The 20,518-nt window shown below is 39.7% G+C and overlaps 1 protein-coding gene across 1 annotated transcript in view; it reads right to left on the bottom strand.

Annotated features, from left to right (window-relative positions):
* The window catches only part of RAB3C (RAB3C, member RAS oncogene family), a 138,638-nt gene extending 118,717 nt beyond the window's left edge, over positions 1-19,921 (bottom strand). The window contains exons 1-2 of the mRNA XM_076362969.1: positions 19,844-19,921; positions 10,016-10,243 (exon numbers count right to left, since the gene is read on the bottom strand). Coding sequence (XP_076219084.1) covers positions 10,016-10,243; positions 19,844-19,867 — 252 coding nt within the window. The 5' untranslated portion in view covers positions 19,868-19,921. The remainder of the gene's footprint in view (positions 1-10,015; positions 10,244-19,843) is intronic.
* Positions 19,922-20,518: the final 597 nt, after the last annotated feature.

The raw sequence follows: 20,518 nt of genomic DNA, 5'->3' as shown, positions 1-20,518 counted from the left end.
ACAAAGCACTAGTCTTGCCTTTGTTTTCTAGAGTAAAAAAGCAACACTTTTTGTTTTCTTCTATTTCCTTTAGTTCCTCTACTCATTACAATAGGGTTTTTCTGCACCTGTCTTCAGTTTGAGTTCCTTTCTCTATATGAAGTATCTCCAGTGCAGTAGATAATGGAAAAGTCCCATTTCCTCTGGAAATACCTCACCAGGCACATGCAAGAGCCATATTAACTGTTTTTCATTGGATGGTTGATAGGAATCCTTTCTCTTTCTCATATATCTAGATTGTGCCTTTCTTCAGTGGTTGCTAACTGAGTAACTTCTATTTTATAAAATAATTTCTTATTGTTGTTCCCAAAGTGCCCAATTTGGTACTGTAAAAATAAATTCCATTTCTATTACTTGACACTTGAAAGTCACTATTTTTTTCTGTATGATATACTAATCCTCTTCTATACTGGTAACACTTCTCAACTTCCCATCATTAACAAGTTTTGTTAGCATATTCCTACTATGCATTAAGTTTACTATTTGAGTCGTAAAACTTTTCCACAATGCATTCTAAGTTTGATGTCCTCTCCTTTCAAGACAGCTTGTCATTAGTTCCTTACCCACCCTTCTTTTCATTACTAAACTCCACCTTTTCCAGGAAATTTCCTTGATTCCTTTTGTCATACAGTTAAAGAATCTTACATTTACATCCAGCCAACTGGGATGCTTCCACACTTCACTCTCGCACTTCTAGTTCACAGTTAGCATAGGTGAAGCCATTTCATGTGTGATCATATCCACTAAAATCTAGGAACTCTAATCACAAATAGATTTCTCCAAAGAAATTACAGTTGAAGTAAATTGCACTTATTGCTGTTAAGAAGACTCGTATGATGACTAGAATTTGAGTATCTTTTGGAGAAGAGGTCAGAAATAAGCAGTCCCAGAAGCTTTCAGGACACTGCAGAAAATAGGAGTCCTAATTACAGGTGAATATATAATTATAAAATATTACACTTCCAGGCTTTTTTTAGCTCAGCTCATCCTAGAATGATTCATTGAGCTGAACAAATATAGGCCTTGCTAGCCAGTGTGACAGACCAAATCGTCTAGAAAGGAAAACCAGAAACCCCCGTGAGAGGTTACTTCATATTCCTTTCTGCAGGGTTGGGTTTATTTCCAAATAAAATAAACCAAAGTCAATAGTATCCAATCTATATGGGGCAAAAATGTCCACCAAGTATCATTCTCGCTGTCAGAACAGAACAATTGATTTCCTGTGACAGGCCTAAATTCCTTTTTCTTTTTATAAATACATCTAAATAATAACCTGATGGGCAGGAAAAGTAAGAACTCTGTATACCTAGGTACCATCCTAATTTTAGAGTAAACAAGTTGGTTAAATTACAGCATTGACAACTTCCATCTGAGTTGTTGACTGAATTCATTGAGGTAGAATTCTCTGTTTCTCAAACAGCAATTAATGAATAAATAAAGTCATAACAGATAAAAACTGTGGAAAGAATTTGTTTATGAGCAGTGAGTAATAAAACAATCTGGGTTAAACCAGAAAATACCAAGATGATTACAGAAGAACAATACATTTATTCAGAAAAGATTGAAGGAGATTAGCCTTCAACTACACTGAAAAGAAAGAAAAGTGGAAAAAGCAGCTTCTCTACTAGAAAAAAATGCAACCAATACCCTAACTGATTTTTCTTAGCTGACCAAGAAATACAGAGCTAAATCCTCCAGGGATGCTGTTGCGCTTGATGTCATCATTTCACATGTAAAAGCTGGATGCATTGTCCATAATGTGTTAGCTACTACAAACATCCTGACATGACACAGAGCCCCTTATAGCTCTGGCTTCTTACAAAATGCACCGAAGTTCACTTCCAGAACATAATGCAAATTGGGTAGCGTTAAATAAAAATGGGTTGGTTTTGTGTGACTCCCACCCTGCCTCAGTCACTTGTGCCCCTCTCAACCCAGCATAATTTCAGAATGACTTCAAGCTGTTCTAACACAGCACAGGGAAACAGCTTGCACTGAGCAGTAGGAGAAGGCAAAAATGAGCTTTAAATACTGTTTCTGTGCTCCCTTTTTCATGGTATTTACATTAAGGCTCCCATCCAAGGCTCTGGTCCCCTGATTTCAAAGCAACAACTGCACAGCAAGAGTGCAACATTTTGCTCTAATCTACAACACGAATCTTATTAAAATGCAGCGAAGAGCCTGTAAGGGCTTTTATTTTCTTTATAGATTCACTGCAGCTGTATAGATGTCCTAAATGTGCCGCTAAAATGGTTCACAGGACCTGGCAGCATAGTTGATTTCACTTTAAGGAATGCTGTCAACATTAATTTCATTTTAGAAATAGACTTATTCTTGCTTCTTAAAATGATAGTTTAGTAAGTATAAGTTGCATCTCACAGTTTAAAGCATACTGTCAGATTTCTCTGGATTTTATTGAGCCTGAACAATTAAAATAGCTTATTTGTTTTTCAACATTAGCCCAAGGTTATTCTTCTTGCTTCAGACCCCTATCACAGCAAAATCATTCCATTCCCTTTTTCCTTCCCATCCTGACTCCTCACTTCGAGCAAAATCAAAGATCTTGCTATTCAGGTACACATGTATGAAAGACTTTTCAATCTTCCCTTTCCCTTTCTCACCACCAGTTTTTAAGGAGCCCATGTAGCATCTATAAAATGATTGCACACATGTAAGTACTGGTCCATGACAGCTCTTCCACTGGTATATGCTTCTCTACATGGGAAAAGCTGGTAACTCGCAGATCATGATGTGGAAGGCAAAGGCAGCTGAAAAAATGTTATACCAGACTGCCTGGTCACAAGTTAGGGGGAGCTGCAATTACTTTAGGTCTGGCAGGATGATGATTTGTTGGTCTAAACAATGGCAGGATGCATTTCCCAGGAGTCCGATGAAGAAAACTGTCTAAGACACACTATAGAAAAGTGTTCTAGAAAGTGTCTTAAACTGGCTCAGTTTCTTTTAAAGAATTCCCGTGGAAATTTCCACTTAAACAGTGAGATAAGCCTTATTTAGAATTTTAATTATACTAAATGCCACCTTCTCTTTCCAATTAATCTTTGCCTTTGAATACAGATGTATCATTTTACTGATAACAGGAGTCTTTGTCGAAGAATATTTAAAGTCCAGCTATGATGTATATAGTGCTAAGCTGGTCACACGGACCTGATTTCTATGCCGCAAGCAAAGCTATACAGCAAAATTGTTGAAGTAGGCAATGGAGGGTTTTGTAAAGCACAGAACTTTGCAAAAGAGTAAAATCTTTGACCTAATATTACAGAAGGCTTTCACAAAACCATTGGAATATTGGGAAAAATAGTGGAATTTAATGCTAGTTGCAGTTGCAGGACTGACATTTACCTCAAGTTTCCTCTTCAAACTACCTGAGGCCAGGAGTTTGCAACCACTTTGGTGCGTATGAGTGTAAGAGCAAGCACACGCGATCAGGCCACAGGGCTCTCTAGCCAGGGTGCTGAAGTGACAGGCACCATCTTTTTTTTGAGTTGGGTTTAGCACCAATGTTCAAAACCCTCAAGACATGTACTTTTTATAGCAATAAAATTGTAATGTCACATCAATATTTGAATAGCCAGTGCTACCTTTTAAATAAAAGCATATAATTTTTAAAAGTGCCATCACTGGCCACGTGGCCAGTCTCACAAAGCATACAGCACGTGCTTTTTGCACTGAAGTCCATCTGAACTGAGTATGCCTTTTACATTGCCAAGACCTTCTTTGGCACTGAAGACTGGGCCCTGGTTCTATACAAGAAATACATCAAGCAGTTTTAGAAGATCTGTATTGTATATAATGGATGCATCTATATTTTACACCCAGAATAGGTCCCAAGGCAGCATTTCTTGCAAAGTTTTACAGAGTTCAGTTTTGTGTTTTCCACTAAAGGATACCACTAAAGGTATCACAACTGTTACCACTTTTGCGGTGAGATTTGCAAGGAAATAATATAAGCCATCACATGTAGTATCTGTAACTGCTTCTGAGTTTTTATACCATTTATGGCGCCCTGTCTCATAAACTTTTGGTCCCATTCTCACCTAGACTCTTTGGTGCTTTCTCTCACATCATGCCTCACTGTATGAGCAATTGCAGTCAAACTTCAAATAGCAGCGCACATATTATCTTTTCAGTCTCTGCTTGTATTTCCTTCTGCTCTGATGCCTTTAAACTTCAAGCTATATAAACTATTTACATTATGTATACATTACATAGAGTATATAAACTACTAGCATCTAACTAAAATTTAGAGAAAAGGCAAGCTGTCTTGTCTGCTTTTTAGGTAAGCAGTTTTCTTTTTGCCGACAAATATCTACATTAGCCATAGAATCATAGAATCATAGAATCATTGAGGTTGGAAAAGACCTCTAAGATCATCGAGTCCAACCGTCAACCCAACACCACCAGGCCCACTAAACCATGTCCCTCTCCCCTTCGCACCTGTTCATTCCCAATTGACTGGCTACAAGTGAACTATTCCTTTTTTTTTCTTGGCTACTTACCTAAAACAATGGAAACCTGAGCTGAATTGGATCCATGGGCACAACTTTAATAAAAACAGAAGAACCAGTACAAGAAACAGAATACAGAATAAACAGGGCAAGGTAAAGAGAGCACTAAGAATCCCTGAATTAAGGAAAATATACAACTTCTGGAAGTAACTAAGATCCCCAAACTATACAAAGATTAAAAACTACTGCTGGTTCTCTGGCTGAGATCTGAACACAATATTACTGTCTATACTATAATGGGCTTTCCCTTGGCTGTGTAAATCTTTAGTATTTGTTGTTGAAAACACCAGGTGCTACAAAAAATAGGGGGAAAAAACCAATTATGGAAAAATAATGATTAATGAATGCCAGCATTTCTGAGAAATAAAGTATACCAAATATGACTTGCACATAAGTGGAAGAGCTCTCAATGAAGATATAAGAAGCACTTCATGAAATAATACAGCAGTAGATATTATTCATGGCCCTTCAAAGATATGTATTGTGTAGAAAAAAAGCAAAGGAGAAGAAAGGGAATATTTTAGGCTAACAATATCCAGCCCCAACTGGGATAACATTCACCTGTTGGAGGGCAGCTTAAACCAAACCAATACTGTAGGATATCCCTTAAAGTCTCCAATATCAAGGCAATTTTCATTCATACTGGTACTCCCACAGACCCCTCTAACAAAAACACACACACACACAGAATTATCCTCATTTTAACTGAACCCCTTTTTACTGCTAAAGAACTGTTAGGGAGCTTGTAGAGCAAAAAATCAGGTGCCTAACATTTATTGATTTTTTTTTTAACAGCTACTATGGTTTTAATTATTGAATGATGACATTGGATTTCCTCATTCAGCTTATAAAACCTAGTCCTCACTTAGTCCCTAAGCCCTATGACAATTTATAGAAAACAGTTGAAGTGAAGACAGCAACATTTTGGGTATCAAATGAAACTGTCACACACAGTTCTAGGAAGGATATGCTGACACAAACAGCTCTTACACTGTCTTCTCTAGGAGGATAACTTTTATTTGTGTGTGATCATTGTACCTAGTCCATGAAGTCTATGGCTAGTCCCAGGTAAAAGGCATCTAAGCAGCAAAAGGCAGTGCAGTGTTCTTATTTGATGTTTGCACTAAAGTGCTGCAATCACATAGAAACTATGCAAATATTGCTGTATGAATGCAGTTAGAACATTTTTGTGTAATAAACAGATCAGAGAGGGAAAACTTCATGCTTTATTCCTCAAATAAAATTTGTACTGAAATCAGAAATCACTCAGAGTTCTGATCAAGTAAATTTTAAACATGAACTAAAGATGTGGCATGGATATACTGTCAATTAAACAAATATGTTGACCTGTTTTTGTAAATCTTATTCTGTTTTCTAGGAATCAATATCTGCACTTTATTTTTTCTTTTTTTCCCCTATTCTAATAATTTATTTTGACAAATGTTAGCTAACAAATTCTACTGTCCAAATTAGCCTATATTTTCTCCATAAGCTCTTGCAGTCTGTTATTTCTATTAAACCATTTACAGTTTACAAAAGTAGTGCAAACCTTTATGGCATCACAGCTACAGGGTATACTGAATGTAGTGATTTATGTAGTGAATACAGTGGTAGATTTATAAGGCTAAACTTAATTTTGTTTTCTGATTCGCACCTCTTTGAGTTTTTAATCATTTTCTTTAGCGTGTATTTTTGTCAGAATTAGTATTGACAAGCTGGTTTTTTTAATTCAACATAATTTGAAATCTAGATGTTTGAAACTGAAAGAATCTTATAGCCTTCCAGTCCTTTAATATTACTAGCTCAAACCAAATGGAGGAAAAATGTGTTGTGGTTTATTATTTGACACTGTAAAACATCCTAAAGCCCTCTGATGGACTTTTAGCTTATGCACGTATGTGCCGCATACAGACACAATTCTTTTCCAAAATTTCTTATAGTTTCTGTTGCGAAATCAATACCTTTTTAGGTAAAACGCCTTTTTTATGCATTTCTCTCCTTTAAAAGGTAAAAACCCTGTTAATGTGCTGTCTTCGTAATGTCTACACCAGGGTTGTCACATTTATAACTTGCTGTGAAACAAAATTTCAGGGCCAGCTGGTGGTCCTATGACAAGGTAATGTGCTATCACTAATGAATATAGCACTTGAACTCTGAACCTGTCTCAATTCCAGTAAGAAATACTGTGGAAAGAAGGTGTTTGGCTCAGAAGGAAAAAAAGCAAACGTTACAGTGCTCCCAGCAGGCTCTTTCTGACCATATGAAAAAGATACAATGGTAAGTACTAGAGAGAGCCCCATCCTCCCTGACTTGAACAACGAAAGAAGACAATTCAATTCAGGTTCTTTGAATCCAAGAATAAGACACCATTGCCTCCAAGCAAGAAAAAACCTCAAACAAACAAAAGACCAGTATGTAAGACAGCAGCTACTTCAACCTGTTAACATTTGCTAGTTCATCTGTGATAATCACACAGTGAATTTTATTAAGAAATAATGATTCTGCTTCCTCGAGTGCCCATGCAGACTGTCAAACAAACTTGTGCCCTTCACTGGTAAACATATGAGAATCTTATTCTGAGGAAATCAGTGTTTCAAACTCCAACATGCTTCAAGTTGAACACAAAGTATCATGCCAAAAGGGCTATTAAACATGAAGTTTAAATGTCTACCCAAGAAGAATATGTACAAAATTGTAAAAGGACACATGTTGTATTAACTGTGTCTCTAGCTAGGGAATTTTAGTGACTTTTAGCAGCATTACTATTTACACATTTCTGCATCTTACTGCCAGGCAAGGACAGCAGAGCAGCGGCATTCCATGTATTTCTTCACTGCAGTACATGGCAAAGTAATCCAGTTCTGACCTTGTAATTCAGAACGCATTTTAAAGTTGCACTTCCAGTTTCTTCTGACTATTCAAACCTGTGAGATTTTTCACAATGTTTTAGTTCATATATGCTGAATATCATTTATCACATGATGTCACCAAATACTTTGCCAGTGATTTTGAAGGAAATGTTATAACGTCATGCATGTTTCTACTCAGAATTAATATCAAATCACACTCACTATGATTCATTCCATTTTATATTTTATCTAATATAAATGGTCTTTCAGAAATGCAGTGTGAAATGGAAATGGATATTGCAGGAGTGCTATTCATTTTAGAAAGACACTTGCATAATCAAAGAAAAGTAAAAAAGTATAATATAATATAGACAGATGTTACATATACAGGTACTGCATATTGAGAACAACACACGGCTGTTGATATAGCTTATGAGATGGGGTAACAGTGCTCTATTTCAGATTTTGTGCACTAGAATAGCTTTCTGAGATACTTAACTGATTTTATTTAAGGTCCCAGAGGTGCAACAGTCAACCAATTTACTAGCAAGCACAACTGCAACACAATGCTTCAATGCAGAATACTCCATCTAAAAAGTGCAAACAGCAATTGTGAGCTGTTGCAATTTGAGTTAATTTGGCAATGACAAGGCCTTTTAAGAACTGGCAGTAAAATTTTAATTGGAAAAAAACCCAAACCAAGATGCAGTGCTGGCTGGGGTAAAAAGCTTTAGCATGAAAGTAAGATCTGAAGTCCTGTCCCTAACTCTACGTCGTGGTAGGTGACTTTAGAAAGGTGTCTTCCATGCTCTGAGCCTCTGTTCCCTATGGGACATGGAGCCCTTGTGTTTGTTTCACTCATTTCAATTGCAAGTTTTTTCAGGCAAGGACTGTCAGAGTCCGTTTGGACTCTGCATGTTACTGCCATGCAAAGAACAACAACATGTCTGTTTTGCTAGAATTGGAAGTTTATTCCAGCTGGCAAGAATATAGCTGCTACATCCTCTCTATGCCATGGATAGCCCTGAACACATTTAGATTAATGGACTGCTTTGAGCCAAGCACATATTTGTAGTCTGCTGTGGAAAGGCATTATGAGAAATGTACTGGTGTCAAACGAATCACAGTAATACAACATCATAAACTAACGTTGCTGCTTTTGCTAGGAGAGACATGAACAATAAAATCGATTGTAGAGGGTACTTGGTGATTAAAAGAACTGTGTAAAGACTATAATGTGAACACAATTTTATTGCTCCATTATAAAAAAATAAGATAATGTCAATGTGAATTACCATGTGATCTCCAACATTAAAGTACTACAACGAAACTAGCAAGTTATTGCAGTGAAAGCATGCACATGACATACAGTTACCTAGTATGTAGCACTGTTATGATAGTAGCAAGAATCTAAGCTTAAAAAGGTAGAGAAGTTGAGAGGCAAAGAGTCTGTGTTCCAGTTCCTAGAGGGCATAGAACAACAAATGATTTGAGAGATCAAGGGCTGAAGCTTACCTAAAAAGAAATGAAGGAGATATAGCCTAGGCAACTCTGGGAAATTCACCTTTGTGCCATATTAAAAAGATATTCAATTTATCTGCTGTTCAAAACATGTTAGATGAACTGGTCGTATTGATCTGAGGTTTCCTGAGATTTAATGGCTGCCCATCATTAAATAAATTCTTAAATTACTTGTATTCATGCACAAAAAAAGAAAATCTTGGTTAATAAGGCTGTCTCACAAAGGAAACATTGCTCAAAATCTTCAAGCACCCAAGGAAGATGTCAAACACCTGAAGCTTTAACTCCAGGTCCCACATTGTTAAATGTTCTGCTACCCCCCCCTCTCCTTTAAGTGAGTATCACTCTATCACCCATGAATTAGAAGATGTGAGCATCAGCGGTTCCCGCATAAGTAAGTTTTGGCTATCCTTTCTTTCTGAGGAAAGTTTGCAGAAAGGAACACCTATTCCCTGGCATCACCCTTTCCTACATTTGGCATCTTTCTACCATCTCTAAGGTGTAGGCAGGGGACAAGGGGTTTTGTACATTTTGGCAACATGGCTGTCACACTCTCTCTTTCCACGTTTTCTTCCTCAGCAGAAGAAGGAACATATTTCAGGTGATCAGGATGACAAATATAACTAATAGAGCAAAAAATTATGCCTTCTGTTATGCATCCACTATCATAGCTCCTACCTGAATTTATAATTTTTGTGGGAAGAAACCAGATCCTAACTGTTATTTCAAGGTACTTTTAAATAATATGTATCACTTTCAATAGCCTATATATTGCACTGTTGTTTATACCTCACTGCACAGATCAATATGTGTCAACCTGTGTTGTTTCTTAATGGAATTTAATTCAGAATATATACTCTGCTGTACTTCAATATCTTAAAAATACTGTCTACACTCTATTATTCAAGACAGAAAAATGAGGCAGGAAATAATTAACTGCTTTTTCATTACTATGCCATATGTATATATATATATATATATAAAGGTTATGACACTCATTGCAAATCTACAGTAGCTTAAATGCTATCTATTAAACTGCTACAGCTTGCTTAGTTCATAGAATTATTATTTTTGGCTTACCCAAATCTGTAGCTTAATTCTTTTTTCATTTTTGAAAACCGTTTTTACTTTGAAATCAATCCCAACTGTGCTTACAAATGCAGACGTAAAGGAATCATCAGCATATCGGAACAAAAAGGAGGTTTTCCCAACACTGCTGTTGCCGATAATGAGCAGTTTGAACATGTAATCAAAGTTCTGGTCAGATGTATCTTTCTGGCCATATCTGGAATCTTGAGCAGATGCCATCTGTAATTCAAAATAAAAAGAAATAGTTTATTGTCTCTTGTATTATATAAAACTGGAAACATTTAGATTTTATTTGAGTTTTTGATACCAGATATGAATGAACTGAAGAAGAAGTTCACAGAGGTTTAATTCTTTTTTATGATTCTTGTGTCCATGGTAATAGTTCTGGTTGCAAAGAGGATGTAAATATCACTGGTGACTAGTACCAAAAAAAATAATAATTCTAAAAATCCAGGACAGTTCTTGAGTATATCATTAAAAAGATCTACCATCAGAAAATGTGATATAGATGGTGAAACTATAGACAAAGATACTCCACTTGTACAAGAATGAAATAAGAGATCAATGCTGTGTTATGACATAGGAGGTGTATTTCCAAGCAAAAGCTTAATGTGTTTTACATCTGATAAAATTCTCGAACCATTTATTTTACTGTAAATATGCTGCTGTCTTTTTTAATGCCTATAATCTTATTCAAAGCATTTTGCCTTTACCAGCTTTCAGTTATCGTACCGTTAAATAGTGAGCTGCGTATATACCTCTGAAATAAAGTCTTGATTTTTTCTAGTTCTAGTCTATTCTATAGATTTGGAATTTGTAATGTTAATGCAACATCATCATAAGTGGCAGTTGTCAATGTTTTCAAATTTGAGTCCTTAAAATACAGTTTCTAATCCATATAAAACACCTGAATAGGCACAGATTACTGAATACTGCTAAATAGCAAACTTATTTTGCTCTAGGGACTTCAAAGATCATGGGTTCCATTTGTAAAAAGTACACTTTTGGCTTTCAGGAGAGTTGCAGAGGTTAACTTGAAAACCTGACCAAAATTCTACCTAGGATGCTCAAAAAACAGATGGCAAAAATAAAGAACTTAGAACTAGGTAGTGTTTCACCTCGTATGCTTTTTAAGAAAAAATCTCAAGTATTTTGGGAGCCTGGCAGGATTTTAAATTCTTGGAGCTTGGCAATACTAAGGGCAACACTTTTGCACGCTGATTTCATACAGAAAGACAGACATCATACTCTAACATAAAGGTTTATGGAAAAGCAGCTCATGTCAAAGCTTTCTAAGTTAGACATCTCAGAGTGCATTTGGGCGATCAGAGAGGACAGCTGTAACCGGAGTGAGGGCTGTACACTAACCCACCTTCTCAGTTTTTCAGTTACTGCATAAATTTTCTGAGCTAATTCTGCTGTCTCATCGTACAAATAACAGTATGCCAGCTTCTTTGGGCTACTGAAGAGGCATATAGAAGTGGGGACAAAAAGTCCTGAAGGAGACAACGGAAGTAGTAAGCTTTTCAGAGAAAATTCAGTGTAAGATTTATATTTCATAAATAATGCAGTAGGGAGTGTTTGATTTCAGAATTATCCTTTTATTTGGCAGTGACTAAAGTTCTTGATCAAATGCAGTCTGGGTTACCTATGTGCTTGCACCCTGAGTGTTTGGTCTTAATATTTATTCACTTCCTTCACAGGTATGCAACAAAGAAGTTTTAGAACAAAAACCTAAATATTACCAAGTATACACATCACTATCTTTCATCTTTCTGATTTCTATAGCAAAAGACAGAAACAAATCCTGTCCACCTTCACTGCTCTCACTTATTGTAAAACTATTTGGGGATATTTTGCTTAAAACATGAGAAAAAGAAAATCAAATGCTGTTTATACCAGTCCAATCACAACTGGCTACAAAGTAGTAAAGAGTATGCTGATGTTGCATACAGTGTGCAACAAGTCAATAAAGTCCAGCAGACAAAAGACTGTGCAGTGGCTGGGGATGCCACCTGTACATTTTCCCCAGCAGCCTGTTCCACTGCCCTTCTGGGTCCTCTCTGTAATGCAGCAGTTGAAACTAGTAGTTACCACTTCTAGCAAGAAAAAGAATAATTTTATTTCATGCTTTTATCTCCTAGGAAGCCTTCCATGTAGCTTTTTCAACTCGCTTAAGGTTTACAAAAAGGGGATTTTAGATTTCATTTCATTTGCTGCCCTTAGTCCTATGTGCCTTACAATTCATCGCCATGTACTTTAATGCCTAACACTTCAGAAACAGTATGATTCAGTGAGCAGAGGAATCAGGAGACCTGGATTCTAATAATAGTCTTGCTAAATCTTGTACATTATGTAGCCTTCCTGAGTAAGAACATGTTTCCTGTGGATGGTTTTAAACACAGACTTTCCCCACAAAGAAATTTCAGTGCTCCACTAAATTAATGTGTTTATGTGCATTACCCACGCAATATTTCCCTTAAAAGTTCTTAAAAAATAATAAAAAAATAAAAACCAACACCTTCACTGTGCCTTGAACTTACGGATTCATTACTTGCAGTACCACAGGCAGAATTGTGGGCAAGTTGAACACAGAATTGCAGCCAGCTTTTATTTCAGGGGTAGAAGTATGTCTGCCTATTACAGGATGCAGAAGGCATAGGAAAGGCATGGGAAAGGACTAATTTCTCCACCTCCCACCTGGGGAATCATGAGGTGGTTAGTGAGGTACTGATAATAATTCAAACAGTTTGGAGAGACTAACTTTAGCCTAGAGAGCCAGCCTCCCTAGACTACCAGTAGTGATCCTTTCTCGTGTCCAAAACCCAAATGAGTTTTAGAAAAGTACTAGTGCCTGCACTAGTCTGAAGAAATATCAAACTCGGTACGGGTGCTAAGACTTTGCCATTACTTCCCAAACTCACTCATTCTGTAGTAAACACAGAGGCAGATTCTTCAGAGTACAATTCACATCACCTACGTCAGGATCCTGCTCTAAATGATACTCTAGAGGAGTCTCTATTTTTCTGCTGGCTGTAAGGGAAACCTAGATGCTTGGTCCTCTTGAACTTTGTGAATATGCCTGCCATGCTTCTCTTTCTTAAATGCAAGCTGCTGACTTCAAGTAAGTATGGGATGCACTGTAGCCCACTTCCCGATGTATTAATATGTCAGTTCACTCCTAATAGGACTTGTCCCTACTATGGAGGCATTTGGCAAAGAAATTTGAGGAAGCTAGTGCTGATGTTATGTTCCTCCTTTGGAAACAATGCTGGAAATAATCACCAGGAATGCCCTGCTCAGACCTGTAATTAAATACCACATACATGGACGAGAACCAAATAAACATGCCAACCTTGCTAATGTTATGATATTCTGTTTCCAAGAAAGCAAAATGCTTACCTTTATTTTGACAAAGTCCTCTTTTCAAATGATTAAATGGATATATTAAACAAGGATCACTTTCAGCAAAACACATGGAGTTTTCTCTTCAGTAAAATTTTGTCCTTATTTAGTAAAATTGAGGACAGAATGCATAAGGCTATTTTCATTAGCATATTGCATACTTGCTTTTTTGTAGAATAAGTCCCTATTCAGATCCCTACAGGGATCCCATCAGGATGTTAGCACCAAAGGCAGTCTCAGGCCACCTCCTAGAGGACTCAGGACAGACTTGAGAGTCTACTGGGAAATCTAAGCTCAAGACAACGATCAGAAGACCTATAGTCTGGAGGTCTGACATGCCTGCTCCTTATCAAAACTGGGAGAAGGTATGTCCCCAGCTTGAATATGGTCCAAGGACGAAAAAGGATGGCTTTGTATGCTTCCCTGCTTACAGCACATCTTTAAACTCCTTAAATATGGATTATTTATGGGCATAGGCAAGTTTAATCATTAAGCAGAGTTTTCTATATCAGACCCAGGTACTTTTCAAGTCTCATGTTCAGCTGTTTCCTTGATCCCAAAAGAACAGGTTAAAACAGGGCAGGGTTAAGAACATGCTCAATCATGAGGTTTTCATGTCTGAAAAAGCATGTGTTTACCTGCTACCTTCATGATAGTAACAAACACTTGGCTATGTTACTCTTTATGGCCTTAGAGGACCTAATTCTTTGACAGAATTAATTTGAACAGCTTTCTTACTTAAGCAGAGCAGCATGCCATGACCTCCCTGGCCTGCGTATCACTTCAGTTTGCACTTAAATATGCACCCAACTCTGGATGCCTAATGCAGGATGAATTGCCCCTGGAAAATGGAATGCAAAAGGGATTAAAAATACTGAGGTTCATTCCTTTTTGCCTTTCACAAATAGATTGTCTTCTTTTAAAAACTATAATAACAGGTATGTCTTAAAGGAAAAGATGGATAGTAAGCCCAGGGAAAACGCCTTGTTTCTATCTGCAGTAAGGATAGGCACTGATCAGCTAATTTACAGTTGTTTCAAAGAGCAACATTCCTTTTCTATACACATTGTAGAAATATATACATTTCCATTGCTTTCTAAAAAGAAACTGACTTTAGTCATTATTTTAGTGAAAAGACAGAGTTCCCTGCACACGCTGCTTTTTGTGAGGTGATCTTTTCACTTTTTGTAAAATATAATTAGTCAAACATAATCAATCGATATTGAAAAAATGGAATACAATGGCAAAATTCAATGTTTTTAACTCACCGGACTGTATGCAGAATGCACCCCAAGTGAGTGCATTTAATATGCAGATCAAAAGTCATCATCAGAGTAGTCAAAATGTTACCAAGATCCTTATATATAAGAACACTATGACAAAATAACCCAGCCATGAAGAAACCAATTATTTTCTAGGTAAAATACCAGACCAATAATCTAGAGATTGGATTTTATTCCTAACTCTTTCAGAGGTATCCTATGACTTTTGTTTTCCTTTTTGCTCTATCTTGGGCAAGCTGCTTAACCTCTCTTACTTTTGGTGTGCTCTCAACGAATACATCAGTATCCACAGATGCAGACCACAGCCAATTCTCACAAATCCTTATCATCTGATTTTTAATTGACCAATTAATAAGACTTAACAGAGTTCAGTGGACAATGCATCAGCAACCTATTTGGAATTTACGGATTGCCAGCCATCTGCAGAGCACAGCTTGTGAACCAATGTACTTGGCAGCATCAGGAGAAGCTTATCTGCTTCAAGGTATTATGAGGTTAGATTCATGAATATGTGTAAGCATACCATAACCCAGTTTGAAAGGTGTAGTTAGAAACGCAAAGTTTTGTTATAAGTGGCATACTGAAATGCCAAGTTGAGGAATATCAGGAAGATACAGAGAGGTGAGAGTCTAAAACATTTTAAAGAAGCTCTACTTCCTTCATATTGGCAGAAGTAGCATGAACGTGGCCACAGGGCTGGCCACTGCCCAGGACAGCAGAATGCAAGGTGCAGTAATGAACGGTTCTGGCAAGGCTCTAGCGCATGGATTCTGGTGAATCTACTTGTGGTGAGCTAGGGCATTATTCCTCATTTGTCTTTCTTTAACCTAAGTTTATCTTCTACATGAAAAGGGTAGCTTAAGAAACATATTTCCAATTCCCACTCTAGGTAGTACGGCAAAATCCCCTTCTCCAAACAGTGGCAAAACCAGAGACTAAACCACCTGAAGTGGGTTAGTCTAACAGAGGATGTCAAGAAGCCACCAAAATAGTGCAGCTCTGAAAAGAAAAAATACAAGCTGTGTCGGGCCAGGTACTCCAGTAGAAATACATTTGGATTTACTGGGGGGTAGGAAAGAGAACGATGACGAGATGGCTACAGCTCTCTGCCATTTGACCTATTTAGGGCAGCACTCAGGATCATGAGACTAGCAAAGACTATGCAGCTTCTCAATTGCCAGAGCAGCTGCATCAGGCCAAGAGACAAAGTGAAATACTAATGCCACGGTCTAAGGCACTGGTGAGATGCCATTAGTAACAATTCTGGTCAAGAGCGTTTATGAAAGCGGAGTTCAAACTGGAAAGTACAGAAGAAGGTTATTAGGAAGACCGGAAGAATGAAGGCCTTACCTTATGAGAGAAATCTGAAAAAAAAAGAGTAAGCAAAACATGAGCTTGTTTCTCTAGATAGTAATCTGGAGTGAACATAGGGAATGAGAACTATTTAGACTGATGTATATTGGAGCAGACACTGGACATTAAGAAGTGAGTATAAACTAGCCCTGAGTGCCTGTGAGCTGGAGAATAGAAAGTATCTAATCAACAAGGGAACGAGCTTCCACAGTACACTTCCAAAAAAGGGTAATGACAGAAAGAGGACTACTAACTCCAAATGCAGCTTGATCAGTTAACAAAAAGGTGTATATAACTTGCTCTGTGGGCTCAGTGGCTTGGCAGGCTCTTCTACTCCAGTGCTTCTAATTTCAACCAAGTCTGACATATCTAATAATTTTGCGGAGTGATTGGAGATGAATTGCCATGCTAACTCCTGTGTCTAATAGCTTTGATTTGGCTTTTTTCATCATAATTTTACAATGACCTCTTAAACATCTGGAAGCAGCCTTTTTGCTTGCTATTGCCCTTCTCCATTGTGCTTGGATGTGTCTGTTATAAACCTGTTTGGTCTGGGCATAACCATTGCCAGTGACAACAGGATATGAAAAGCTAAGAAGAAAATGTTCTCATTTATTTCCTTGGCAAAGCAGATTATTTACAGATTATTTCCCACTTCCTAGTTTTCCATCACCTCTGTGGCCTCAGTCACCTTTGAAATGATCTGATGCCCTGGCAAGTGAAAGAGAGGGTGTCTAGAGATCTAGCATTTTCTACAGACTGTCACCATTAATGCCCATATGCTCTGATAAACACTAAGAACAGGTTATCCAAACTACATTCCCACGTTTTTATTTTGGCAAAGTGCAGGTATGTGGAAAATTTGCATGCTACAATCAGATAAGGAGTGAAACTTGAAGTGAGTGAAGCAGTGTATGAATCACGAAGAATTTCCCATTGAGTCTTCACTTTTGAAAGTACCACAAAAGCCTTAGGGGAAACTACTGAGAGATACACAGATCTTTCAACTAATTCAGACCAATTCTTAAAAGAACGTGCAGAAACCATACAGACTTCTATGTTTCACCGAAAAGAGAGTTTACTGCTTTTGACTTCTAAACCAAAGCCCTCTCCATGGCCATAAACACTACTAACACTTAGATCTGTTCTTTGAAAACATGGCTAGAAAAACGAAAGGTAGTCACAAACTCTGATCCAGATCTGTTATATCCAGCAGGTGACAAGAGCAAACTTTTACAGTAGGTAACTCCTCTGGAAGGACTGTTTATGCTGCCTTTCTGGTAATTGTTGGCCCTTCTTGTCTACAGAGAAATGGCATAAGCTTGAGATTGAAACAAAGAATTCATAAATAAAGACAGTGCGACTGCACAGGCTCTTTTTCTCATCCTGCTAAAATATTTTAACTTTTTAGTTTTCTTTTTAATTATTGCTTGATGGAAATGGAAAAAAAAATGCTTATACTCTCCTCTGAGTTGTTTTTGTCATGATCAAAAGACATACACTTGATCACTCTTTCTCTTTCTCTACAATTCAGAGATGGTAGCTCTGTAACACTGTTCCATAAATTTGTTGTGTGCAAAGAAGCAACTACATTTCTTTCATGTAATAGGAAATCAGATGGCTAAAAGACATAAACCAAGCAATTAGTTCAGCCAGTCTAAACCACATTTGAACAAGGACCAACCATACTAGCTGAATGTTGGAAAACGAAAGAACTCTTAAGAAGAATAATCCACAATATAATATTGTTTTACTGGAATCTTTAATAGGAATGATATTTGGGTATGCTGGGAATAGTGTAAGTAGAAGAAAGAAAAAAAACATGCAGAAACTACAAGTGAAAAATCAAACCTTATCTGCCAGACTGCATTTTCACATCTTGGAAAAATCCAGATGCTTGTGATTATAATTTTGGATGAGATATGCTTAAAAATAGACACTGTTTGACCATCTCACCAGCCTTGAAAAAGTGGAATTTGTAGGGTTTTTTATAGCTCTCTTCTGCCTCTTTTTATACTAAGGCTGTGATTTCTGCTGACTTTTATTCAATTATGTTTAACAATAATTCCATTTGTACTGACAATCATATAAAAAACCCAAGAAGCTGTTCTCTGATATGTGTCAAGTACATTTTTTTTTTTTAATATCTGGACTTTCCTTTCTTTAGATTGTATTTTAATGTTGTACCACCATTTTGTTTCCACAACTATTTAACAATGTCAGTGAATTCAGCACCTGTCAAAATGTCAAATGCAATAGTGACCAATCTGTCATCCTTTACTAGCAAAATTTGCTTTTAATGAAATGCTCTCCAAAGCCAATACATACTAAACATGACTTCAGCATCTCAATAAGCATGTGTAAATAAATGGCAAATACCACATAAACATTTCCAACACATGCATGTAGCATGTAGAACTAGGCATTTTAAACAGCTTCCTAATTATTGCTGTTCTCCAATCAGAAAACTGAAAGACATTCTTACTGAAGAATGGCATCTCTTTGGTTGAAAGGTTTCAGCATGTGACATCTGAGCAATTGCTCTGCAAAAGATTTATGAGATTATCAGTCTCTGTCCGAAGTCAAGCAAACCCAACTCCATATCAAGGTAACTTAAGATTTCAGACTTCTTTTTGAGCATGCATGTTGAAGGGGATGCCGATCTTCCCTTCAGGCTGAAATTCTATTACTGCCAGAGCAGATAACCAGCATGAAAAATATTAGCTAACAGAGCTGCAGTTCATAACTTAAATCACAGCAGACTGCAAAAATGCTCTTTGCATTGTATAAAATCAGCGGGATTGTTTGTTACCAATCCACTGGTAACATGACCGATCTATTAAAAAACAGGCATGTGTTAGAATGTATAGTCTGGGGCCCCCAGAGCTCCTGCATGAGATTATAAAATAGGTCCTAATTAATAACTGAAGTACAGTTCATCAGCGTAAACTGTTTTGAACCAACAACCTAGAAACTGCTAAAAACTCTGCAAAATGTAACTTGTATCTGTATAGCATCTGTTTCTCCAGTGCTAATGGGCATTATATTTTTCCATATATAAAAACTGATGAAAAGGTTCCACCTCTTTGCTACCCCCAGTTCTAGCCACGAGCCATCTCTCCCTGGTGCAGATGGGTAACTGCTCCTTGAATAAGCAGGTGGAGATACCGTGCCGACTTCCTGTGCATCCAGGTAGGACCTCGTTACATCTCATCACCTAACAACTTACATCCATTCACTCCCAGGGGAGCTGCGACCAACGGGCAGTATCTGTAAAAGACCGTTCGGTTTGCCCGAATGAGACCAGAAACCCACCCGCGGCCACGGCGGCGGGGTGGCGGCCACCGCAGGGCCGTGCCGCCCAGCCTCCCGCTCCGGCTGCCCCCCCGGCCCGGGAAGCCGTGCTGCGCGGGGGACGGGGGAGCCCCACCGCTGCCCCGCGACAGGCTGCGGTCGTCCCCGGCCCACCGAGACGGTCCGGGGGGGACCCCTCTCACAGGGACACGACACGACACCCCCCCCCCCCCCCGGGCCCGATCGCACGCACCCCGGGCCCCATCGCACGCACCCCGGGCCCTGTCACACACCCCGGGCCCCCTCACACACACACCCTCCCCCTCACACCCCCTGGCCACCAGCCGGAGAGCCCGGCCCGGCGGCCTCGCCATGCCTCTGCAGGGCGGAGGGGCTCCTGCCCCGTCCCGCGAGCGCCCGGCTCTCGGCCGCACTGCGCCCGCCGCCCCCTCGCCTTCCGCTCGGCTCTGGCCCGGGGACCGACCTGCATGGGCGCTTCGTGCCTCATCGCCGGGCGCGGTCCGCCGCTGGCTCCGCTGCCGCTCGCCGCTCGCTCGCGCACGCCAACAGCCGCCGCCGCCGCCCGCCCGGGCTCTGCTGACAAACCCGCGTCGCGATCAGCACGGGAGCTGTCCGCGCTCCTCCCCCAGCTCCGCCCCTCCCTCCCGCGCACCCCAGGGAGCTGTAGTCCTCCTGCCCCGCTCCCCCGCGCCCGCCGCCGCCAGGGCGGGGAGAAAGGACTACAATTCCCGGGATGCTCTGCGGCCGGCGGCCCGCCGCGGCAGAGGACGGCGCGGGCGGAGGCGGCGCAGCCCGAGCGACGGCGGGGCGGGCGCGGCGTTTTGCAAACTGCTCTCGGGGCCGCGGAGAGGCGGTGGCGCTGCGGGAAGGCTAGGCGGCACGGGGCGCCCAGGCGGGGCTCGCGGCGTCGTTCGCCCGCCCTGAGGCGGAAAGCGGGGACGGAGCTAGCGGAGCCGGGCCCCGCCGCCTCGGCAGATGCGCTGCCCTGCGCGGACCCCCCCGGCCCAGCTCCAACGCCGGCAGCCGCGGACCAACGGCGCAGGGCCAGGGGAGCGAGAGCGGTGGCGGGCACGGCAGGCAGCGGCTCTCGCGTGGGCTCGGCGGAGTGGGGCTGACAAACACCGCCCCCCTGCCGTGG

The sequence above is a fragment of the Aptenodytes patagonicus genome, chromosome Z (genome assembly GCF_965638725.1).
Source record: "Aptenodytes patagonicus chromosome Z, bAptPat1.pri.cur, whole genome shotgun sequence".
NCBI lineage: Eukaryota > Metazoa > Chordata > Aves > Sphenisciformes > Spheniscidae > Aptenodytes > Aptenodytes patagonicus.
Note: the sequence above shows the minus strand (reverse complement) of the source record. Positions and strands in the feature narration are given on the sequence as shown.